Source organism: Mercurialis annua, linkage group LG3 (genome assembly GCF_937616625.2).
Source record: "Mercurialis annua linkage group LG3, ddMerAnnu1.2, whole genome shotgun sequence".
Taxonomy (NCBI): Eukaryota; Viridiplantae; Streptophyta; class Magnoliopsida; order Malpighiales; family Euphorbiaceae; genus Mercurialis; species Mercurialis annua.
Genome location: NC_065572.1, coordinates 73,642,956 through 73,663,824, shown reverse-complemented (window position 1 = coordinate 73,663,824; position 20,869 = coordinate 73,642,956). Strand labels below are relative to the sequence as shown.

Here is a 20,869-nt window from a genome sequence, read left to right as displayed (position 1 = left end):
ATGATCACTTAACTAATACTAAGTGTTACACAATGCGTAAAGCACTGTTGTTTGCTTGATCAAAATGCTTCTTATTTTACTTATAGACCTATTTTAATAGCAAATTATTTGTTTTATTATATTTTTGCTTCGATTTGACTTTTTAAATTGTGGCATAAGCACGATGGTTTCTTGGCATTACAAAATTAATGGTGGTGGATGCACAAGGACTACAACAGCAATGGAGGAGTTGTTGATTTCAGACATCGTCGTCTAACTTTTGAAGAAGATTGCGAGGTTTTTTATAAATGCAACAGATTTCTTCAATATTAATGACAAGGATGCTGGAGTAGTTTTAGTTGATATCTTTGAACTAGTTTTTCGATTATCGAAAATTAGATTTTAATTGGGTGGCCCATTCGGTGGCTAAAAAGCTCTTGTGGATGACTGCTTTGCAGTTCTCATCATTTTACCTTGGAATGGCTTACTCATTAGTGTTGAGGAGTCATTTTCTATTTGTATATATATCTTTCTTCATTTAATGAAGTTCAATCTTTGACAAAAAAAATACTTCTTATTTTACTTAATTTGAATTTAAATTTCTTTTACAGGAACCGCTCGATTTCTTGAGCCATTATTCAAATCAATTCGGAATGAATTAGATATAGAATTTTAAAAGATAATCTTCTCTTATAATTTTTTTAAAATTATTCTTCATCTAAAATTTGGAATGTAAAATTCTAATTAAGAAGGAAGGAGTCTTTGCCTATCCACTTTTCCGCTGATAATATTTCAATTAGATTTGTTACAATTTGCCAAAACTTTGAACATAAGCATAAGGCACACCCCTTATAGTTTGTAAACGAGTTGGGCTATTCATATATTATTCGATATTGATTTAAAACAAACCTCTTACAAACATAAAATGATAATTTTTTTTCTAAATTGATTTTTTACATTTTAAAATTTTAGTAATCAATTAAATTTCATATTTTATAATGAAAACCATTTTTCAAAATATTGAATAGGCTTATCCCCTTAAAATCCCCCCACCTTTTACCCCCAATTCATTTGCACCCTCACGTTGTAAAACCACCAAATATACCCAAATTACGACCTTTCACTTTCAATTGCACCCTCAAGCATTAAATTGACCTCTTTTTACTTGAAAAATGTTCAAATCAATACTTTAAATTTTAGCATATATTTTAAAATAGGACTTAATATTTTATTTAAAACAAAAATAAACCTATTTTTTCAAGTGAAAAGAGATTAATTTAATGCTTGAGGGTACAATTGAAAGTGAAAGGTCGTAATTTGGGTATATTTGGTGGTTTTGCAACGTGAGGGTGCAAACGAATTGGGGGTAAAAGGTGAGGGTTTTTTAAGGGGATAAGTCTATTGAATATGATAACCTTTTTATATTGAAAATTTAATCTCATTTAACCTCAAGTTTAAATTCGACTCAATTCACATTTGAGTCATCTAGTTTAATCCCTCCACAAATGACCATATATGTTCATATTTATTGAATCAAAAACATCTTTGTTTTCATGAAAGAGCCAAAAACAAATCGAAATGGTGAAACAAACCCATTTTTTTGAAATGGTGATGAAATCATGGCCGACAAGTGCATAATTAAAGCGTACAAACCTTTTTTTCTTTAAAGTACATATGTTCCTAACTTTGACATGAGAGGAGGAATATAATTTTAATATTTATTTTTTTAATTTTTACTTTCCTTTAACTTTGAGCTTAGGTGGAAGGTTATACTTTCTACCACCAAATGATGGCAGACAGGAACACATTTTATGAAACTTGAAAATAATCTAAATAAAAAAAAATAGTTGGTGGGGTAATTATGTTTGCAGCCTAATTAGGGCCCAAAGCATAGGGTTTAAAAGAAGTGTGAAAGATTTTGCGTGCAACCTAAAGTTGGGATATATGGGGTTTTTAGGTACATGTGGATCCTTTTCCAAAGAACTACTTGTATATTGTATATGAGATGCCAAATTCTAAAGCCCACACTTGTTTTTTTTTTCATATGGCCTAGTAGCTTATAACTATAATAGGATTAATTCATCAAAAAAAAGAAAACTACAATAGGATTAGTAGTGTGAAAAAGTAAACCGAACTAAAAAAATCAAATCAAACTGTATTTTTTTTTATCAAAGATGGTAATCGACTTTTTGGAATTTCAATTGTTAGTTTGTTAGTTACGGAGGTGTGGTTCAAACCCACGATCTCTTGATGCACTTAGAGGTGTCTTAGCCATTCAAATTAGACCCACATTGGCAAATCAAACTGTATTAAAAATAGAAAATATGGTTTATTTGATGTATATTCTTTTTTGAATTGCTTTTGTTACTTTTTTAATATTATTTTGTATATAATCAAATTATTAAAACACACGATATATAATATTTAAGTTCATATTTAAATTCTATATTCAATATCTGTTAATTATTCATTTTTTATATTATAATCTTAAAGAAGATAAAATATTCTTATAGTACTGTTAAAATGAAAATCGAACCGAACCAAATTTTACTCTTTAATAAAGTTTGATTTTTTTTTATAAAACCAACCAATCTGCATCCTTAAACAAGACGGATACAAGTTGAATTTGATTTTTTTTAATTAGATCACTAAATTTTTTTATTTTGATTTGGTTAATTAATTAAAAAAATATTTTGAATGTAGATACATAAATAAATTTATTCTGTTACTTTAATTCAGTCTGTATCATTAATTAGCTAATTGAACGAAATTGAATTTTAAAATGACATTCTTTGATTATATAATATATTAATATAGTCATTATATGTAAATCAAACCAAATAAAATTAAAATTAAAATTAATTTTTCTATCATAAAAATTAGTTTTAGTTATTTAAATCCAGAAGTTATATAAATATTCTGTGTAGTTTATTTTATTTTACAGTTTACACAATAATCTGATTTTTTTTTTCTTCTGAACTAAACAGAATCAACCAAAGCTTTTAAGTTTTACACCGATTGATTTAACCCTTAAGTATTATTCAATGATGATAACAGGATGACTTAGATAAATTGTCCATTACATGGCCAACAATATCACATGGAAAATTAGGTACTTTAATTTAAGTAAACAGGAAAAATAACTCATGTTAATTTTTTACCGGATTCACTTTAATCCTTACAACAAGGTAATAAGATATCCTAATTTTGCTACATGAAATATCAAGTGTTATCTTTCTAGAGGTGTTAATTAGCTCTAGGCGTTGATTAACTTTAAGGGAAAAGTTGAAAAATATAGAAATAGGAGAAAATAATTAGAAAACTACGGATGATTCAAACTAATTGGGGTTAGCACTTTCTAATGTTAATTAATTAGTTTAGCACGTGATTATTCTAAACATTTGCATATAGCACTTAATTTCCAAAAACAACCAAAACCTTCATCTTCTTTCTTTTATTCTTTTCACTGCTGAATAGCCAACTCCGACGGCTCAGTCGGACCAATCTTTAGAACTGAACGATACTTGAAAAATCGAGCGTCGGCCTTGTAGTATTGCTGGCAGCGAGTGGCAAGCGAGTCAAAGCCTTCAGTTGTTGTTTCTCCGTCAGTACCGGCTAATTTGACAGTTCCTTTGTCGACTTTGATGTCGGGAACGACGCCATTTTCTTGGAGGAGTTCGACGAATGGTTTTCCTTCGGAGGTTTTCTGGTAGAGAGGAGCAGGCAGATCATAAAAGGGAGTCTAAGAATTAGCAGATCGGAAAAATTAAGAAGCAGCGAGAGCCGATAAATCAGTTAGCAATTTCAACCGATTTCAATCGATTTCAATCTATTTTAGCTTTATTTCTTAGTTTTATTGTGATGTTGCTTTTGTTTTTCTTTCATGTTGCCGCTACTGTTAGTTTTCTTTTATGTTGCTACTGCTGTTGTAATCAGTTTTTTCTTACTGTTGCTGTTGTTTTCTACAGCTACTGTTGTTGTTATTTTCTTGGTATATTTTTTGTATATTTTTTGTATAGTTTTCGTATACCCTCACATATTCTTAGTATATTATTTCTTTTTATATGTTAACACAATTTAAAGATTAAGATGACAAAGTGTATCCAAATTAATTAATTTTTGTATTATATCGACAATATTATTCGTATGTTCCTCAGTTTTTTATATGTATTGTTTAGTTTATTTTTAAAAATTACAATGGTTTGGAATACCTTATGAATGTTTTATATATACTATACATTTGTTATATGTACTGATTTTTTTTAAATAATGACAATGTTTATGCTAATCAAATTTTATATATATATATATATATATATATATATATATATATATATATATATTCTTACTGATTTTTAATGCTTAAAAAATGACAACATCATTTATTATTAGTATTTGACATTACCTTTTGTATATTTTTCAATATTTAGTATTATCATATATATACTTTATGTATGTTTTTATTATATCTTTTACTTTTCTACTTTCTTTTACTTGTGCAATTAATGAAAAATATTAAATTAAAATATTCTTATTTTTAGAATTAATATTTAGTATACTAGATTTATATTTTATGTGTACCAATTGAATAATTTATTTATTCTAATTTTATACTTTTAATATAACTTATGTATACCTTTTGTATGCTGTTTTTGAATAAAATTAGAACTTATAAAACACATAGATACATATTTTTGTACAATTTTACTATAACAAATATATACTTCATGTCTTTTTTTAGTATACCAAGTGTATATTTTAAGAATTCTAAATTTATGCATTTCATATAATTTATGTATACCATCTATATATTTAATGTATACCTTTGGTATAGAAAATTAAAACATGTTAAAAACAAAAGTATAAATTTCATTATAAAATATAATAGGTTTTACATAAAAAGAACAGTTAAACATTTTAAAAACAAAACATAAATAAATATTCAGAAAATAGTGACCATAATAATCCTATGAAACTAATAATCTAGATAACACTGCGAGCTTTAGTAGTTTTTCGCTTTGAAATATTCCTTCTAATTAACCATTTAATGTTTGGTATACCTTATATACACTTTATGTCTATTCTGCATATTCGTTTTAATTTTATAATTTCTGGTTTCATTATATTTGTATGCTTTATGTATACGTTATGTATACTTTCTATATACAACTTAAACATAAGTAACATTCAGATAATATTTCATTTCACTAGTGCAATTAATAAACAAATATTAAATTGAGGTATGCTCATTCTTATAATTAATATTTTAGTATATTAGATGTATATTTTATGTATGTTATATTTTGTGACTGAAATTACATATTATCTTTTTATATAATTTTTTTATATTTTAATATAGAGTACCATACTTCTTATATAATTTTGTACATATATTAGTGGTATACTGTTATATAAAGTTGGTCATTTAGAGTGTGAATCCCTAAAATTTACTATCTACTTCAACTCCATGAACCAAAATGACACCTCATTTGTATAAATCATCATTTGTACTCCACATGTCAAAGCTACTAAAAATGAGGCATGCATATTACAAAAAACCTAATTACCCATTTATTTCATTCTCAGGAACATCTAAAATCTATATCCAAGAGTCAATTTCTTTCACATAGTAGTCAATATCATTATCTTCTTCTTTTTTCCGCCATTCTCTCCTTCTCATTGTCCTTTCCCGAAGCACCACCATTTTCTCCACACATGCCGCCTCCTTTGTCGGTACCGCCTAAATGCAGCAGTTGGGTCTACGTCTTTGCGGCGGTAACAACTCCATCAAGCAATAACAGCGGGCGAAGAGAAGAGGAGCAAAAATTATTTATTATTTAAACCGACGGTGACAGCGGAAAAGAGGAAAGATTGAAGAAGACGACCAAAGCCAATGAAATGGCAGAAAAGACCAAAAATCTGTAGACATATTTATTTGCAAAATTAAATGAAACAAAAATACGTGTTAGATGCAAATAAAACATGGCTATTACGTGTTCACCAAAATATTTTATTTTAGATGCAAAAAATAAGAGGACCACGTGATTTTGGGAATATTTTCCAAAATCACGTGTGTCATATAATTTCCTCTAACTTTAACGACATGATTAAACAAGTAGTCCACCACTTACTGCTTTTGCAGGGTATTAGAAAATTTAATACATTTTTACACCTACCCAAAATTGATTTTATGACATATTAATCCAGATTGACACTCAATTTTGGGGTCAATAATGATGATGATGTTTAAGCAAACTTTAATGTTGAAATTTAAAACTTATATATATGAAACATCTCCTAACTAAGATATCGGAATATGTCGAACAGTAGATAATCATTTTCATAATATTATAGAATAAGTGAAATATGTTTAAAATTTGATTACAAAAAGGCCTTAATTCTAGGCTAAGAAACTGAAACATAAGAAAAACAATTAGTCAGCTATCTCACAGTTGATATGTTACATAAAATTTTAGGTTTATATTTTTATGTTACATGAATTGTTGCCCTTTTTCTGTAAAGGTTGGTTGTCTCTTTTTTATAAAGGAGTTATTCAATGGTGATTGTTGTAAGTGTGCGGGTGATTTGAGAAGTTTGATCGAAAAATGATCGAAGAATGCAGTTATTTAGTGAAACAGTTAATAATTTATTTTTATTTTTATAAGTAAGATATGTGAATCAGGCAACATGTTATCTATTTCATGTTAGGTTATCGGGTTTAGTTTTCGAATTATCCCAAATTTCTCATAAATGTAATTGTTTCATATTCGATCTAATGAGATTTGATGAAAATAATAGTTTCTTTTTTAATAAAAATTGAATAGGGGAAGGCGGGGAGCGCTTGCTGGAAGATTTGAACTCCCACTCTAATATTTTTGCTGTTCAGCGTTTATATCATTCGAGTTATAACATAATTCAATCGTTTCCATTAAAAGGATAAAATAAATAAATTTTAGTTAAAATCAATCAATTTTTAATCAAACAAACAATTTGCTAATCACCCCTAAATGTAATAGTGGGATTATTTAAATTATCATCATAATATTTACTCATCAAATTAAAAAGTTTCGGCTTCTCCTATGAATTTTCAAACTTGCTGCTATTATAGGCAAAAGAATAGAAGTCCAAAAAACTGAGAAAATGTAATATCATTAGGGCTGAGCATCGGTCGGTTCGGTTCGGTTAATTTTTTTTGGTTTTTCGGTTTTTGATTTGGAAAAATTCCAATTCAAATCGTTCTTTATTTAACCAAACACCAAAATTCTTTTAACCAAAAAACTTCAGTCAGTTTGGTTCGGTTTCCATAATTTTTATCGATTTGGATTTTTAAAAGCCCATAAAAAAAGTTAAAGTAAAGCCTATAATTTTTAATAAAAATTAGAAGTTCATAAATTTTAATAAAAAAATTAAAGTGATGCCCGTAAATTCAAATTACAAATACATTATAACATAATAAAACAAAAACCTCCATTAAAAATTACAAATATTAGGGTTTGTGAATTAAAAAATATATATATACATATGTTTTTGTCTCTCTATTTAAATAATTGGCATTGCCGGCAGGGTTACGTTAACCACCACACTCCGGCCATGTCTCTCTACCCTCACCCTAACCCTAAAACCCCTACCTTCAACCACCACACTCCGGCCACCCTTTCACACCCTCCTTACCCTCCACCATCAACTCGGCTTGATCCCGTCTTTTATTTTGAGAATTACCCGGAGAACTGGAATTACGTTAATCTTCAACAAGCTTTTTTGAAGTTTGGCATTGCCGGCAGGGTTACGTTAGCAAGGAAACGTAACGTAAGGAATAAGAGGTTTGGGTTTTTCAGACCTAATCCTGAAGAAGATCTAAGGACAATCAAGGCTCGTTTGAATACAGTAAGCATTGGTTATTTTAGAATCATGGCTTTTGACGCTAAATACCCAACTAGGGTTACCCCTACCAATGGTTTTAGGGCTAATAATATTCCACGTCCAGCTCAGAAACCTACCTCGATTCCGCAGCATACCTTCAAACCTTCACTCCGGGATAGTAGATCTTTTGTTCAAGTTCTAGCTGATCAACCTCTGAGGTTTACGCCTTCGGTAGAATCTATCTCAGATTTTTCAGATTCTATAATTGTCACTGTCAGGAATATTCGTTCGTTGCTACAAGTTACATCTTACTTGCAAAACAAAGGGGTGGTCTTTGAATCATTATCCTTTTTGGGAGGTACTGAATTGATTCTTAGGTTTTGTTCCAAAGAAGCTAGACATGTTTTTGAAACTATTACGTTCCCATCGCTGCAAGACTTTTTTGATTCTTTCAAACCTTGTGATTTATTCACTGTGAGCAGAGGTAGGTTTATTTGGCTCAATGTTGTTGGAATTCCAATTGGTGCTTGGGAGGAGGAATTTTTCATGCAAATTGGTAACCGTTACGGAGATGCTATTACGGTGCATCCAATGGTTTTATCGAAAGAGAGAATTGATACTGGATCTGTTCTGATTTGCACCACAAAAGATTCCATCCAAGAATCTGTCTCTCTCTTGTTCAGCAATAAGGAATTTATTATCAGGATTTCAGAATCTGATTTGCCAATCGTTTTAGAAGAATGGGAGGGACTGGATACTTCTACCTCGGTTGATGATTCTTCGAGCCAAGGATCTTTCTCTGACATAGATCAGCAACTAGTTGATGGGTCATCTTTGCATTCAAAAGGTCTCACAGCAATTTCTTCTCCGGCTTTTACCCAGCATAACGTGACTGAGACTCACACTGAACACCAGTCGATAGTTCCGGAAACTTTGGAGGCGCTGCCTGTTTCCAGCCCTTCAGGAAACAAAACTCCGGCTGGTTTTACTGGTTTTGTGGAACCAAGACGCAAACATAAACGCTTAGACAAGAATGGTAATCTTTTTTCCAGCCTTACGCTTCCAGGTAGCAGTGAATCTTCCTTCTCGAATGCCATCATTCGTCACCGGAGCAAACTCAATTTTAAGTCGTCAAGGAAAGAATCAGAGGCAAGAAACACTTGGAAGGTTGGCTTGCAACTTGGTATTTTCTCTCCAGCTAATGAATTAGCAATCCTGGATCTTTTAACTAATCGGATTCAGAAGGATTGTTCAAGGTCTGCTTGACTTTTTCTATAGAGTTGTTTATCCTCAAGGTTTTGTATCTTCGTTATGTCGTTTCCATTCAATTTTATTTCGTGGAATTGTCGTGGAGGTATTTCTTTTTCCAGGAAGCAAAGAGCCATTCGATCTTTTATCTCTCAGCACCATTTATCTTTAGTGGGTCTCATTGAGACGAAACGGGAATTGATTGACGATTTTCTGGTTAGTCGTTTGTGGCCTAATTTCGATTATAATTTCTGCTTTTCTCCCTCTTCTGGAGCTTCAGGAGGTTTATTGTGTATTTGGGACAAGAATATTTTTTCTGCTCTTAGAATTCTTCTTTTCCCTCGGTGGATATGTATCGATTTTGATTGTTCAGGTGTTCCTTTTCGGTTTGTTATGGTTTATGGCTGTTCTAATCAGGTTGACAGGGCTGTTCTTTGGTCTGAGATCCTTCCTGAACTCCAAACAAACATGCTGTGCTTTTTAGTTGGCGATTTCAATGAGATTTTAATTCCTTCAGAGAGGTTAAATTGTATGGGGTTCTCTACCGGTATGCAGCAGTTTTCTGAATTCATTCAGGCTTCTAATCTTTTAGAAGTTACTCTTCAAGGCTGTCTATTTACTTGGCACAATAATTTCTCTCGTTCTAAGATAGATCGATGCTTTATTTCAGCAAATGCTTTCATCCTTTGGCCTGATATGTCACTTGAAGCTTTGTCGAGAAGTTTTTCTGATCATCATCCTTTGTTGTTTCGTTCGGCTGTGTCAACTAATTGGGGTCCCAAGCCGTTCAAATCGATCAATGCTTGGTGGAGTCATTCTTCATTTTTTGATTTCGTGGCTACATCCTGGGGTGATATTTCGGCTGCCCAAAATAATAATTCCATGGTTATTAAGCTTAGGTTGCTGCGAAGCTTAATAAAAGAATGGAATTTAAATTGCTTTGGCAACTTAGATTCAAGATTTTCAGCAGTTCAGACTTCAATTGAGACTTTGGAAAGTGATGCTGATTTTCGAGTCTTATCAACTCAGGAACTGGATACCCTTTCTATCTTACGGAAGGATTTGTCTTTGATTTCTAAGCAACAAGAGTCGCTTTGGCATCAAAAATCTCGATTAAATTGGAATGTTTCAGGTGACAAGAACTCCAAATTTTTTCATACGATCGCTTCAGTTCATTACAGGAGCAATTTTATTTCAGAGATGATTGTTGATAACCGACGATACTCAACTCCAGATACAATAAAGCTTCATGTTCAGCTTTTCTATAAAAACCTCTTTAAACCGCCTGCTTCTGTGGTTTATTCTCTTGCTGATTTGTCTATTCGAACGCTTAGTGATGAACAAGCTGCGGCTCTTACTTCTTCTTTTTCTGAAGAAGAGATTTATCTCACTTTGCTTGGCTGTGACGACAACAAATCTCCTGGGCCGGATGGCTTCAATTATTTCTTTTACAAACGGGCATGGCAGATTTTGAAAAAGGACATCCTGGAGTTATTTTACAGCTTTCATCGTACTGGCTTCTTTCCTGCGAGTTTGAATACTGCGTTTCTGGTTTTGATACCGAAATTGAAAGGGGCTATGGACATCAAGGATTTTCGCCCAATCAGCTTGATAAATGGGATCTTTAAACTTCTTTCTAAGGTGCTTGCAAACAGGTTATCTTCTTACCTTCCTCTTCTTATTTCAGAAAATCAGTTTGGCTTTATTAAGGGAAGAAATATACATGATTGCCATATGATTGCATCTGAATTGATTCATCTAGCACATAGACGGAAAGATCAAGTTTTTCTCATTAAACTTGATTTTAAGAAAGCTTTTGACACCATATCGTGGGACTTCATTCTTAAAATTCTAGCTAGAATGAATTTCGGTGTCACCTGGATAAACTGGATTTCGTCCTTCTTCAAAACCTCCCAAGTGTCGGTTCTTGTAAATGGAAGCCCTTCAAAGAATTTTTCTATGAATAGAGGGGTCAGACAGGGCGATCCTATCTCCCCTATGCTCTTCGTTCTAGCAGTTGAAGGCCTCAAAGCTTTATTTAGTAAGGCTGTCGGTTTGGGTCTCTTAGACGGCATTCATGTAGATGGCTATGCGGAGCCTATCTCTTTATTACAGTTTGCGGATGATACATTACTTTTTGTGCCAAAAGACATGGAGATGATCAGAAATCTTTTGAGAATTCTAAGATGCTTTGAGCTGGTGTCTGGTCTGGAAATTAATTATCAGAAATCTTCAATCATTGGTATTAACGTGGATCCTTTATCTCTCTCAGAAGCTTCAGGCATTCTTAATTGTAAAATTGAAGAATTGCCAATTACTTATCTCGGTCTTCCTCTTTCTCTTAAGCCGGTTAAAGCTAAGCTTTGGGACCCAGTTATTAATAACTTTTCTTCTCAGCTTTCACGTTGGAAAGGAAATCTTTTGTCTCCAGCGGGTCGTTTAACTCTCATTAAATCAGTGCTTTGCAGTCTTCCGGTGTTTTACTTATGCAGCTTTAACATCCCCAACTCTGTAGCTCTGAAGTTAGAGCAGTACATGCGGCGCTTCTTATGGAGTGGTACGGTTTGCAATAGAAGTTTCAGCAAAGTGGCTTGGGCCGATGTTTGTTTGCCATTTGCGAATGGAGGTCTCAACATAACTCCTTTAAAATCGAAAAACCAAAGTTTGCTTTTCAAATGGATTTGGAAGCTTATGAATTGTGATAGGAGTTCTCTTTGGTTCCTTGTTATTTCTGAAAGTTCACACTTGATAAACTGGTTTGACATTGAAGATATGGATATCCGTCGCTTATCGCAAATGTGGAAAGGTATTCATACTGTTTGCGTCAAAAATCAACAGGGGTGGAACGCTTTTAATTCTCAGCTGAACATTACTATCGGTTCTGGAGTATCTACAAGATTTTGGCGTGATCAATGGGCTGTCAATCCGCCTCTTTATCTTCAGTTTCCTAATCTGTTTGCTCTAAGCCGGTCTAAAGAGTGTTTAGTTGCTGATTTAGCGAACTGGAATCAGCAGTCCTTCAACTTTCAATGGCAGCGCAGGCTTAGAATTGGTGAGCAGCAGCAACTTGAATCTCTTCATCAACTCATTGCAGGTTTCTTCCCTTCTAATAGGCCGGACCGATTTAATTGGCAAAGGAAATTATTTTCACCAGCAGCTTTCACTGCTCTGCGCCTTCATTGTCATCAGTCTCAGGATGATTTATTCGGCAGGTATTGGAAATTCAAAATTCCACCACGGATTAATTTTTTTATGTGGCTTTTGGCCAGAGACAGTATTACTTCGAATGTTATGCTAGTTCGCAGAGGAGTCCCGTCAATTACTTCATCTTGTTTGCTGTGCTCTGGGGAAGAGACTAGTGATCACATTATTCTGCATTGTAGTTTTGCTTGGCAGTGTTGGAACAAGGTGATGAATTTGAGTAATCTGAAATGGGTGGCCCCTGGTTCCATTCATCAATTCTTTGATTTTTGGAGCAATTTAACGACCAGAAGATATCGTTGTTTATGGCAAACAATTTGGTTCTATTTGATTTGGGAGATATGGAAAGCCAGGAATAAGAGAGTTTTTAAACAGCAAATGACAGATATTGACTCTTTGGTTTATTCGAGTTTTTGCAAAGCAGTAATCTTCTACAAGGACAACAATAAGGATTTTGATTATTCAGCTAATGATGTTTATAGGAATTTGATTTTCTTCAGTAATTTCATGTAGTCTTGTCTTTTAAGGCATTTTGCCTTCCACTGCTTTGTGGTTGTGCCTTTATAATAATCATTTATCCAAAAAAAATTGGAGTTTAATAAATTTCTATATATATATATTTAAATAACGATTATTAATTCATACATCAACAATAATTAAAATATAAAGACAAAAAACATATTAATATAAGTATATATATACTATATTTTATATTAAAATTCGGTTAATTCGGTTTTTTGTCGGTTCGGTTTTTAAACCATTCAAATCAAACCGAACATCCAACACCAAACTTTACCTAAAGTATAAATCGAACCAAACCGTTTTTACTGAAAAACCGAACCAAATAAAAAAATCAGTTCGGTTCAATTTTTCGGTTTGATTTGGTTGTTGGTCACCTCTAACTATGATCAACACAAAGAAAGCTGGTTTGAAGAGAGGCGTGATGAAATGATATGGTATACACGTGAATAACCACTCAGACAATTATATCATACATCCTTTCAGTTTTTATTTTGGATCCTCCTTATCATATCAATTATTATCAAATCCAACCCAAAATTTCTTTTCTTTTTTTCATTCTTTACTTTACTTTATGTGCATGGGCTCGTTTATTTGCATCATTGTTTTAAAAACTACATGACACTGGTTTTTAGTTTAACCAGTTCAATCCCAGGTTGAATCTTTAAACTTAATTTATATAGTCTATGTTTCTCTATAGTAATTTTTAAGGTCCAATATCAACAAAAAATTAAAGCTAATTTTCCAACTACTACAAAATTTAAGATAATATTGATAAACATTAAAAAGTCAAGATAAAATTATCCAATACCACAGATTTGGTTCAATTCTTTAATCACTTGTTTGCATACGCTTTAAATGATATCAAGAACCTTAACAGATGCGTAATAACTGCCTTCTTGGCCTCCATGAGCAAGTTAAGGCTTGTTTTTAAAAAAAAATACTGTAATTTTTGTTATATCTTATTAGGGAAAATGTTACACTCGAATAAAAAATTATCCAAAGCCATCGCACTATTCATTATTCATCTAAAAACTTAGAATCGACTTGATTATTTTAAATTTGAGTAAATGATCAATTCACTCCTTGAATTTATAATTTAAAATTAAATAATTTACTTTTAGTTATTTTGATCAATTAAAAATTATATTCTCTATTTTAAGATCAATTAAGGATAAAAAAATTATTTCGGTCCTTGAATTTATTTATTTTTACATAATTATATACTTATAGTATTAATCTAAAAGTAAGGAATGTAGTTTTTAATAGATCAAAATAATTAAAAATAAATTATCTAATTTTGAATCAGTGGTAGAGAACCTGTATTGTAAGTTCGTAAATCAAGAAAATTTTATCTCCCAATTTAGTTACATATGATGACAAAAACAAGATCGAATGCCCATTAATTACACTCAATAATCAAGACAGGATATTAACATTATCTTATGGTCAAGATAAAGTTTGGACCCATATGAGCATTGAGCATCTAGCTATCAAATATATATACAGACACTTATCCTTAATTTATAAGAAGATCAAACTGGCAATGGCGAAATTAAAGAAAGTGTAGGACCGCAACTTAAAACCATGCTTCTGTATTGTATCAATCTAACATTAAAACCAACATGTGACGGTTTCTTATGGCCTCTCATTTATACAAATATCACCGTGCAACTCTATTTTAATGTCGGACCCTCTTTAATTAAAACATCAAATTACTAGTTATCACTTATCATTGTCTTTGATGGACCCGGTTTTTTCTCTTCATTTTATTGCCTAAATAAATTACCACGGATAGGGGCGGAGGGAGGGGCGCCCGGCCCCCTCCGGTCGAAAGCCTCTAATGCGTTGTCCATGCATAAGCTGCCTTTTGTTTTTCTTCATGCCGTTCATTATTTTTTACTAATGGCAATGTCTTGGTGTGGGAAAAAAACTTTATTCATTATTAGCGGCGGTGATGAAATTATTAACAGACATTTCACTCTTTTTTTTTTGCCAAAAATAACAATATATAAATATATAATAAGAAAGACTATCTCGTGAAGATGATAAACCCTCTTGAAACAAGAGAACTAAAAAATGGACTTCGCGGCTGCTATTTGAGCCATCCAATTACACATTCATTTAACAAATTAAATAGCATTATATGGATAATTTGTTAAACGAACGGTAGCGATAACGAACAATAAATATAAAATAATAAAAAAGGATGAAATGAAGAAATTACTTACAGTTGAATTTCGATAAGTTTACATCCAATTGTTTAATTTAATATATATTTTTAGTATTTTAAATGATGAATTAAGAAATTTTATAAATGTATTTTAATAAAATTTTACTTAATTTTACATATTTATACACACAAATTTTATATTTTTTTTATGCATCATGACATTAACCAATTTTAAAAAGTGGGATAAAATTATCAATAAAATTATTTTATTTTTAAAAAAAGACAAATAAATTAGAATTTGTATCCATTAGGCCAAGAATAATTATTGACTCATGAAAATTTATCTCCCCCAATTATGCATATACGCCAAAACCAAACGTGCAGAGGCTCCATCATATAGGTAGACATTTATATTGTCACTAGAATCTAAAAATGTATGGGTAAAATATTACTGAATTACAATATAAATATTTCTACAATATTTACAATTTGATCATATTCATTTACTAGAAGAAGAATGTATAGCTAAAATAATTACGTCTAATAATTCTAGAAGATCTAATCACTCAAAAAAATTAATTCTTTTAGTTTTTTTTTTTTAAAAAAATCTATGGCCCAATATTTTTAGAAGTGTTAATTGTAGTTAAATATTTGACATGTACATTTTTTTTTGAAATCAACATGTACGTTTAATCATAGTCAAACTAGACGTTTTTATAAGGAAAAACTACTTTTTTAGGCACAATTATTTGGTCAATTGACAGATATTTATTAAAATTGGGCCATAGTCGGCGAAATTAAAATATTTTAGTTTTAATAATAGTTGTTTACAATTAAAATGAATTTATCAAAATTAAATTAAGATTGACGTTTACTAAAAATTGGATTAAAAATAAAATAAAAAAATAAAAAAATATATACTTTTAAATGATTATACCATTCTAGAACTATTATAAAGTACATAAGGTTTGTTCCTATAGCTTGTAGTTTTGCATCTAAGCCTTGTACTATTTGTTTTTGTAAGATTATTTTGGTTGGAATGAAGAAAAAATTATTACTTTAATTGAGAAAAATTAATTAATTGAATATATGTTTGTATAAAACTAGAAATATTAAACTTTAAGGAATATATAAAAAAGATTTGGATGACGAAATAGGAGAATCATATATGATCAAAACCAATCATATACATATCACAAAAGCTAAATATATGTAAGTAGGATGTGGGAACAACCAAATTGATTTGAGCATCAAATATTTGCTAGATTGACTTATTATAGTAGGTGATGTTTTAAGGGTTTGTTTGATACACCACCATCGCCTAACTTATTGTACCCAAATCACTAATTTGGATTTCATGATGTAACACAAAAGAATTTATAATTAACAAGACATTTGATATTACATAATATTTTAAGGATGGTAATATTGCCAGAATAATAATTAATAGGATAGAGCAAAATATTATATTTTGACAAATAATCTTCTTTTAATTTAAATTTTAACGATAACATCACCTTATTTTAAATGATAAATTTAATAATTAATATTTGTTATTTTTACATGTGACGATAATAATATGTTTGAGAGAATAAAATAAAATATTAGTAAGTACAATAAAATAAAATTAATTGTAAATAAATTGTAATATGAAAATATTTGAGTGAGAACAAGGAGTTTAATGTTTGTTTTAACAAATTGAAAGGAGTTTAATGTTTGTTTCAATAAATTGATATTTTTTTCTTCTAACAAAAACAAATTACTATTTTCTAAAAGTGGCTATAATTATGTTTGCCACTACACGTGTTGAAAGATAACAGGGAAATAAACATACATTTCAAAAGTAAATACTTACCATATTATTTTGCTTCAGAAGGTTGATATGTGAATCATGTTGATTTTAAGTACAAGAACATATGTTCTTTCGATAAATAATTATTCGTTTTATTATTGTCATATAATTTTAGAAAAGTATAATTAAAATTTTAACTTTTACATATTTATTTTTATTTTTTCTATTATACCATTATCAAATATTATGACTAATTAATAAATTTTAAATAAAAATAAGAGATTATTTTAAAAATACCGGAAAAAATGAAAATATTTACAAAGATACTACTTACATTCTTTTTTAACAGAAATATAAAAAATAATTATAAAAATATAAATTTTCAAAAAATATTGACAAAAATACAATTTTTTTATATACACATATAATCTGTATATTATCCATATAATCCGTATATAATACGAATTATATACAAATTATATACGTTTTTTTTTTAAAATCAAATCTATCAGATTTGAAAATTCAATATGTATATTATCAGTATATAATCCGTATATAATCTGTATATAATACGAAATATATGCGATTTTTTTTAAATCAGATCTAAAAATAAAAATTCCAGATCTGAAAAACGAAGGAGATGAAGATGAAGACAAACTGAAAATTCAAATCACGAATCATATACAATAAATCCTAGATCTATACATACAACAAGAACAAAATCCTAGATCTAGACATATAAATCGTAGATCTAAACATACAAATATGATTTCATAACATTTGAAATCTGATTTTATAAAATAAATACGAATGGCGGCATGAGGAGTGCAGAGGAACAACAGCGAGATCGTGAGGGAGGGCACGGCGGCTGCGGCGAGCGAAGCAGCGGGGGCGGCAACGGCGAGCGGAGCAGCAGGGGCGGCGTAGAGAGGGTGCGGCGGCGAGTGGAGGAGAAGGAAAGTAGATTGTGGTGGTGATTTTATAAGATGAAAATTGATGTTAGTGATGGTGGATTTTAATGGAGGAAGAGAGAAAATAAAATTAGGGTTTGAGTGGAGAAGATTAAAAAAAGGGAGAAATTATATTTTTGTTAATAAAAAAGATAATATTTGGAAATATGAAAAACACTCTTGTCAAGAGAAAATATAAGATAACATGTTTGTAAATGTTTTACCTTATTATGTTATAGAGTGTAAATATTTTTAAAAATAATATAAAACTATTGATTTTAAAGATTATAATTTATTAAAAATGGTAAAATATCTGGAAAAAAATGGATAATTTTGAAAATACATTTTTTTTCTTTTACAAATCTGATAAGTATTTGTGATTACCAAAATTTTGATATATTTAATATAGTTAAAATATGAAACTCTTCCAATAAAATATAAAATTAAAATTTATAAAAAATAATTGTTTGTTAATAGCCTATAAATGAACTTATTTTGTATATCTAAATTTAGAATTTTAAAATATTATTACTACAGTTAGCCCCATGATATGGAATCACTTTAAAACTATACTAATTGATTGTTTATTCTAGGTGCTTTTATGACCTATATGATTTGCATAGCTTTTCTACCATTATTGGTTGGTACCTAATTAGTGTGGCTCAACTACATGAGAAATAAATTATATTTTGATGGATACGTTAGAAATAAATTAATTTCTACTTATTATATACGAAAAAATGGAGACGAGGACCGTACGTACCGGCTACATCGTTGGAGATAGTCAGCCAACTAATTACATGTAGTATCTATAAGTATAGCTTATACAAAATTTAACATTACTTATTTAATATAGTGTACTTCACATGATCACTTAAATTATCCAACCATATGTAAACATTATTCACTAAAAAATAACTCAACTTACAAAAAACTATTATGGCTTAATTTATTTTAAAATATTAATTTAACCTAATTTCGGTAAGTATGTTTCAATTGTAGTTAACTATTAATTATCAAAAAAAATGTAGTTAACTATTAATTATTTTTTCAGAAAGTAGTATTTGTTATTTATTTATGCTTAAATATGTATAATTTCATAAATTATAAAATAATTTTAATAAATTTCATTTGATTGTAAAAAGTTATGTATTTTTATTATCATAAAAAATCTTGATTATAAATGAAAAATTAACTTTATTATTAAATATATCTATAGGCATGCATTTGAAATATACGTGGTAATATTATGCTAATTTGACACTTCTAAAATGTTAAATTATAAATAAAAAAATCGAAAAAACTCAATGGCATTTAGTAATTAGACCTAAAAATAATAATCAAATTTTGTAAAAAAAGAACGGAGAATGTGACAACATTTGAACAATTGCACGTACGATTCGCATATTAAAATTGCTTAGATTATGGGAGCTCCATGTGAAATCAGTCGAACCATTCTTCTTTATTTTTTCTTTTGTTTGTTCTATGCATTTTGTTCCATCTTACTTCTTCAGTTTCTGCTTCTTCTTACACGTGTGTTTTTTCATTTCTTTCTCCTTTTGATAAATCTTTTAACACAATGTTATAAATTTATTCATACTTTTAAACTAACAACTCATTACACTTAAGGCCATATGGGTACCATTAATCCTAATTATGCATGTTTTATCATACTAATAATAGTAGAGCCAAATTGGCCTCTTTGAAATTAAACAAGTCCTTATTAATAAAAGTGTGCAAATATCGAACCGAACTGATAAATTTATTTCAGTGATATTGTATTTTTTTCTTTTTGATATTGAATATGAAATTTAAAATTGTAATGTAAATTAAACTAAAAAATAAACTGAACCAACTTGTCTGATTCAACTGAATTTTTTATTTTTATAAATTCGATATGATTTGAACCGAATTTGGACACTTACCTATTTGTTCCTTTTGAAACATCCTTTTATACTATACTTTTATGGACAACCATACTTTATTATTAGTAGAATTATTTTTAATATGACAATTATACTTACTTTGGGTATACTTTTGCGAGTAACTTGCATTTCGTGATAAATATGATTGAAGAAAAAATCAAGAAAGAAGTGCGGTTCCTTAGGAATTGTGGAGTGTTTTCTTAATCATTTTAGATTATAATATTGCTTCAAGATTCACAAATTGTGCTTCTATAGGGTTTGAATTTCCTCTTGTACATCAAAATAAGTTACTTCCATTTTAAACTCCAATATTTAAGGAAAATTTTAATTGTTAACGTTAAATGCTTCAAAATATAACTCAATTTTCTTAAACTACACTTCTATTTAGATTATAGTATAATTAATTCAATATAATGTTTTGCTGATATTGATGCATCATTACTAAAACTAAAATGTTTTTTCACTAGGCAAAAATTTAGAGGTTCAAACAAGTTATTTACATATTTCAAATTTATGTTTCTACAATTAAAATATACTTATAAAAATAAGTTAAAATAAATTATTTTTTCAATCAGAGATCTTCTTTGAGACATGGGGCCGTCTCACTACAATAGATTCCAAATATCTCTACTTACCCTATAGATAATGTATATACTTTCCCCCAAAAATTAGATTAAATAATGTATACTTGAAACTATCATAGAAAACTACAAAAATAGTGTATGTTTGACCCTTCCCTCCCATACAATAAATATTCAAAAGTAAATGAAAAATCTAAATTAAATTAAATATTTATATTAGCATTCACCAATGAACAGACGCAATGGATCTTAAATTGAATTTATCTTTTCAAAAAATTCATCAGCTATAACATCAATTTTTTCGATTAGCTATTATTTACTAAACGATACATATATTTATAATAGTATTTTATTACAAATAATTAATTTTAAAAATTAATTTGCTAGATACATAATTTTTTATCTGACATTTGAAGTTATTGTTTTTGAATTGTATTTTCAATTATACGTTGGAGTAAAAACAAAACATGAAGCAAATGCGATTTTTTAAACAAATAATTTACTCCTGAAGGAAACTGAATTGTAACAATTTACTCCTTAAAAGTTAAAACAAAATAGCAAATACATCTACTAACTATATTATTCCACCAGCCTCTCCACTCAAAGACAAAAATATTACATTATTCCATTTTTTATTAAAA

The 20,869-nt window shown here is 29.6% G+C and overlaps 1 protein-coding gene across 1 annotated transcript; it reads right to left on the bottom strand.

Moving 5' to 3' along the window:
• Positions 1-3,442: 3,442 nt before the first annotated feature.
• Positions 3,443-5,683, bottom strand: LOC126672984 (fructose-bisphosphate aldolase, cytoplasmic isozyme 1-like). Its single transcript, XM_050366929.1, has 2 exons — positions 5,606-5,683; positions 3,443-3,721 (listed from the first exon to the last, which is right to left on the bottom strand). Exons 1-2 carry the CDS (start codon positions 5,681-5,683, stop codon positions 3,443-3,445), a joined length of 357 nt encoding a protein of 118 aa, XP_050222886.1.
• Between the last annotated feature and the right edge of the window lie 15,186 nt (positions 5,684-20,869).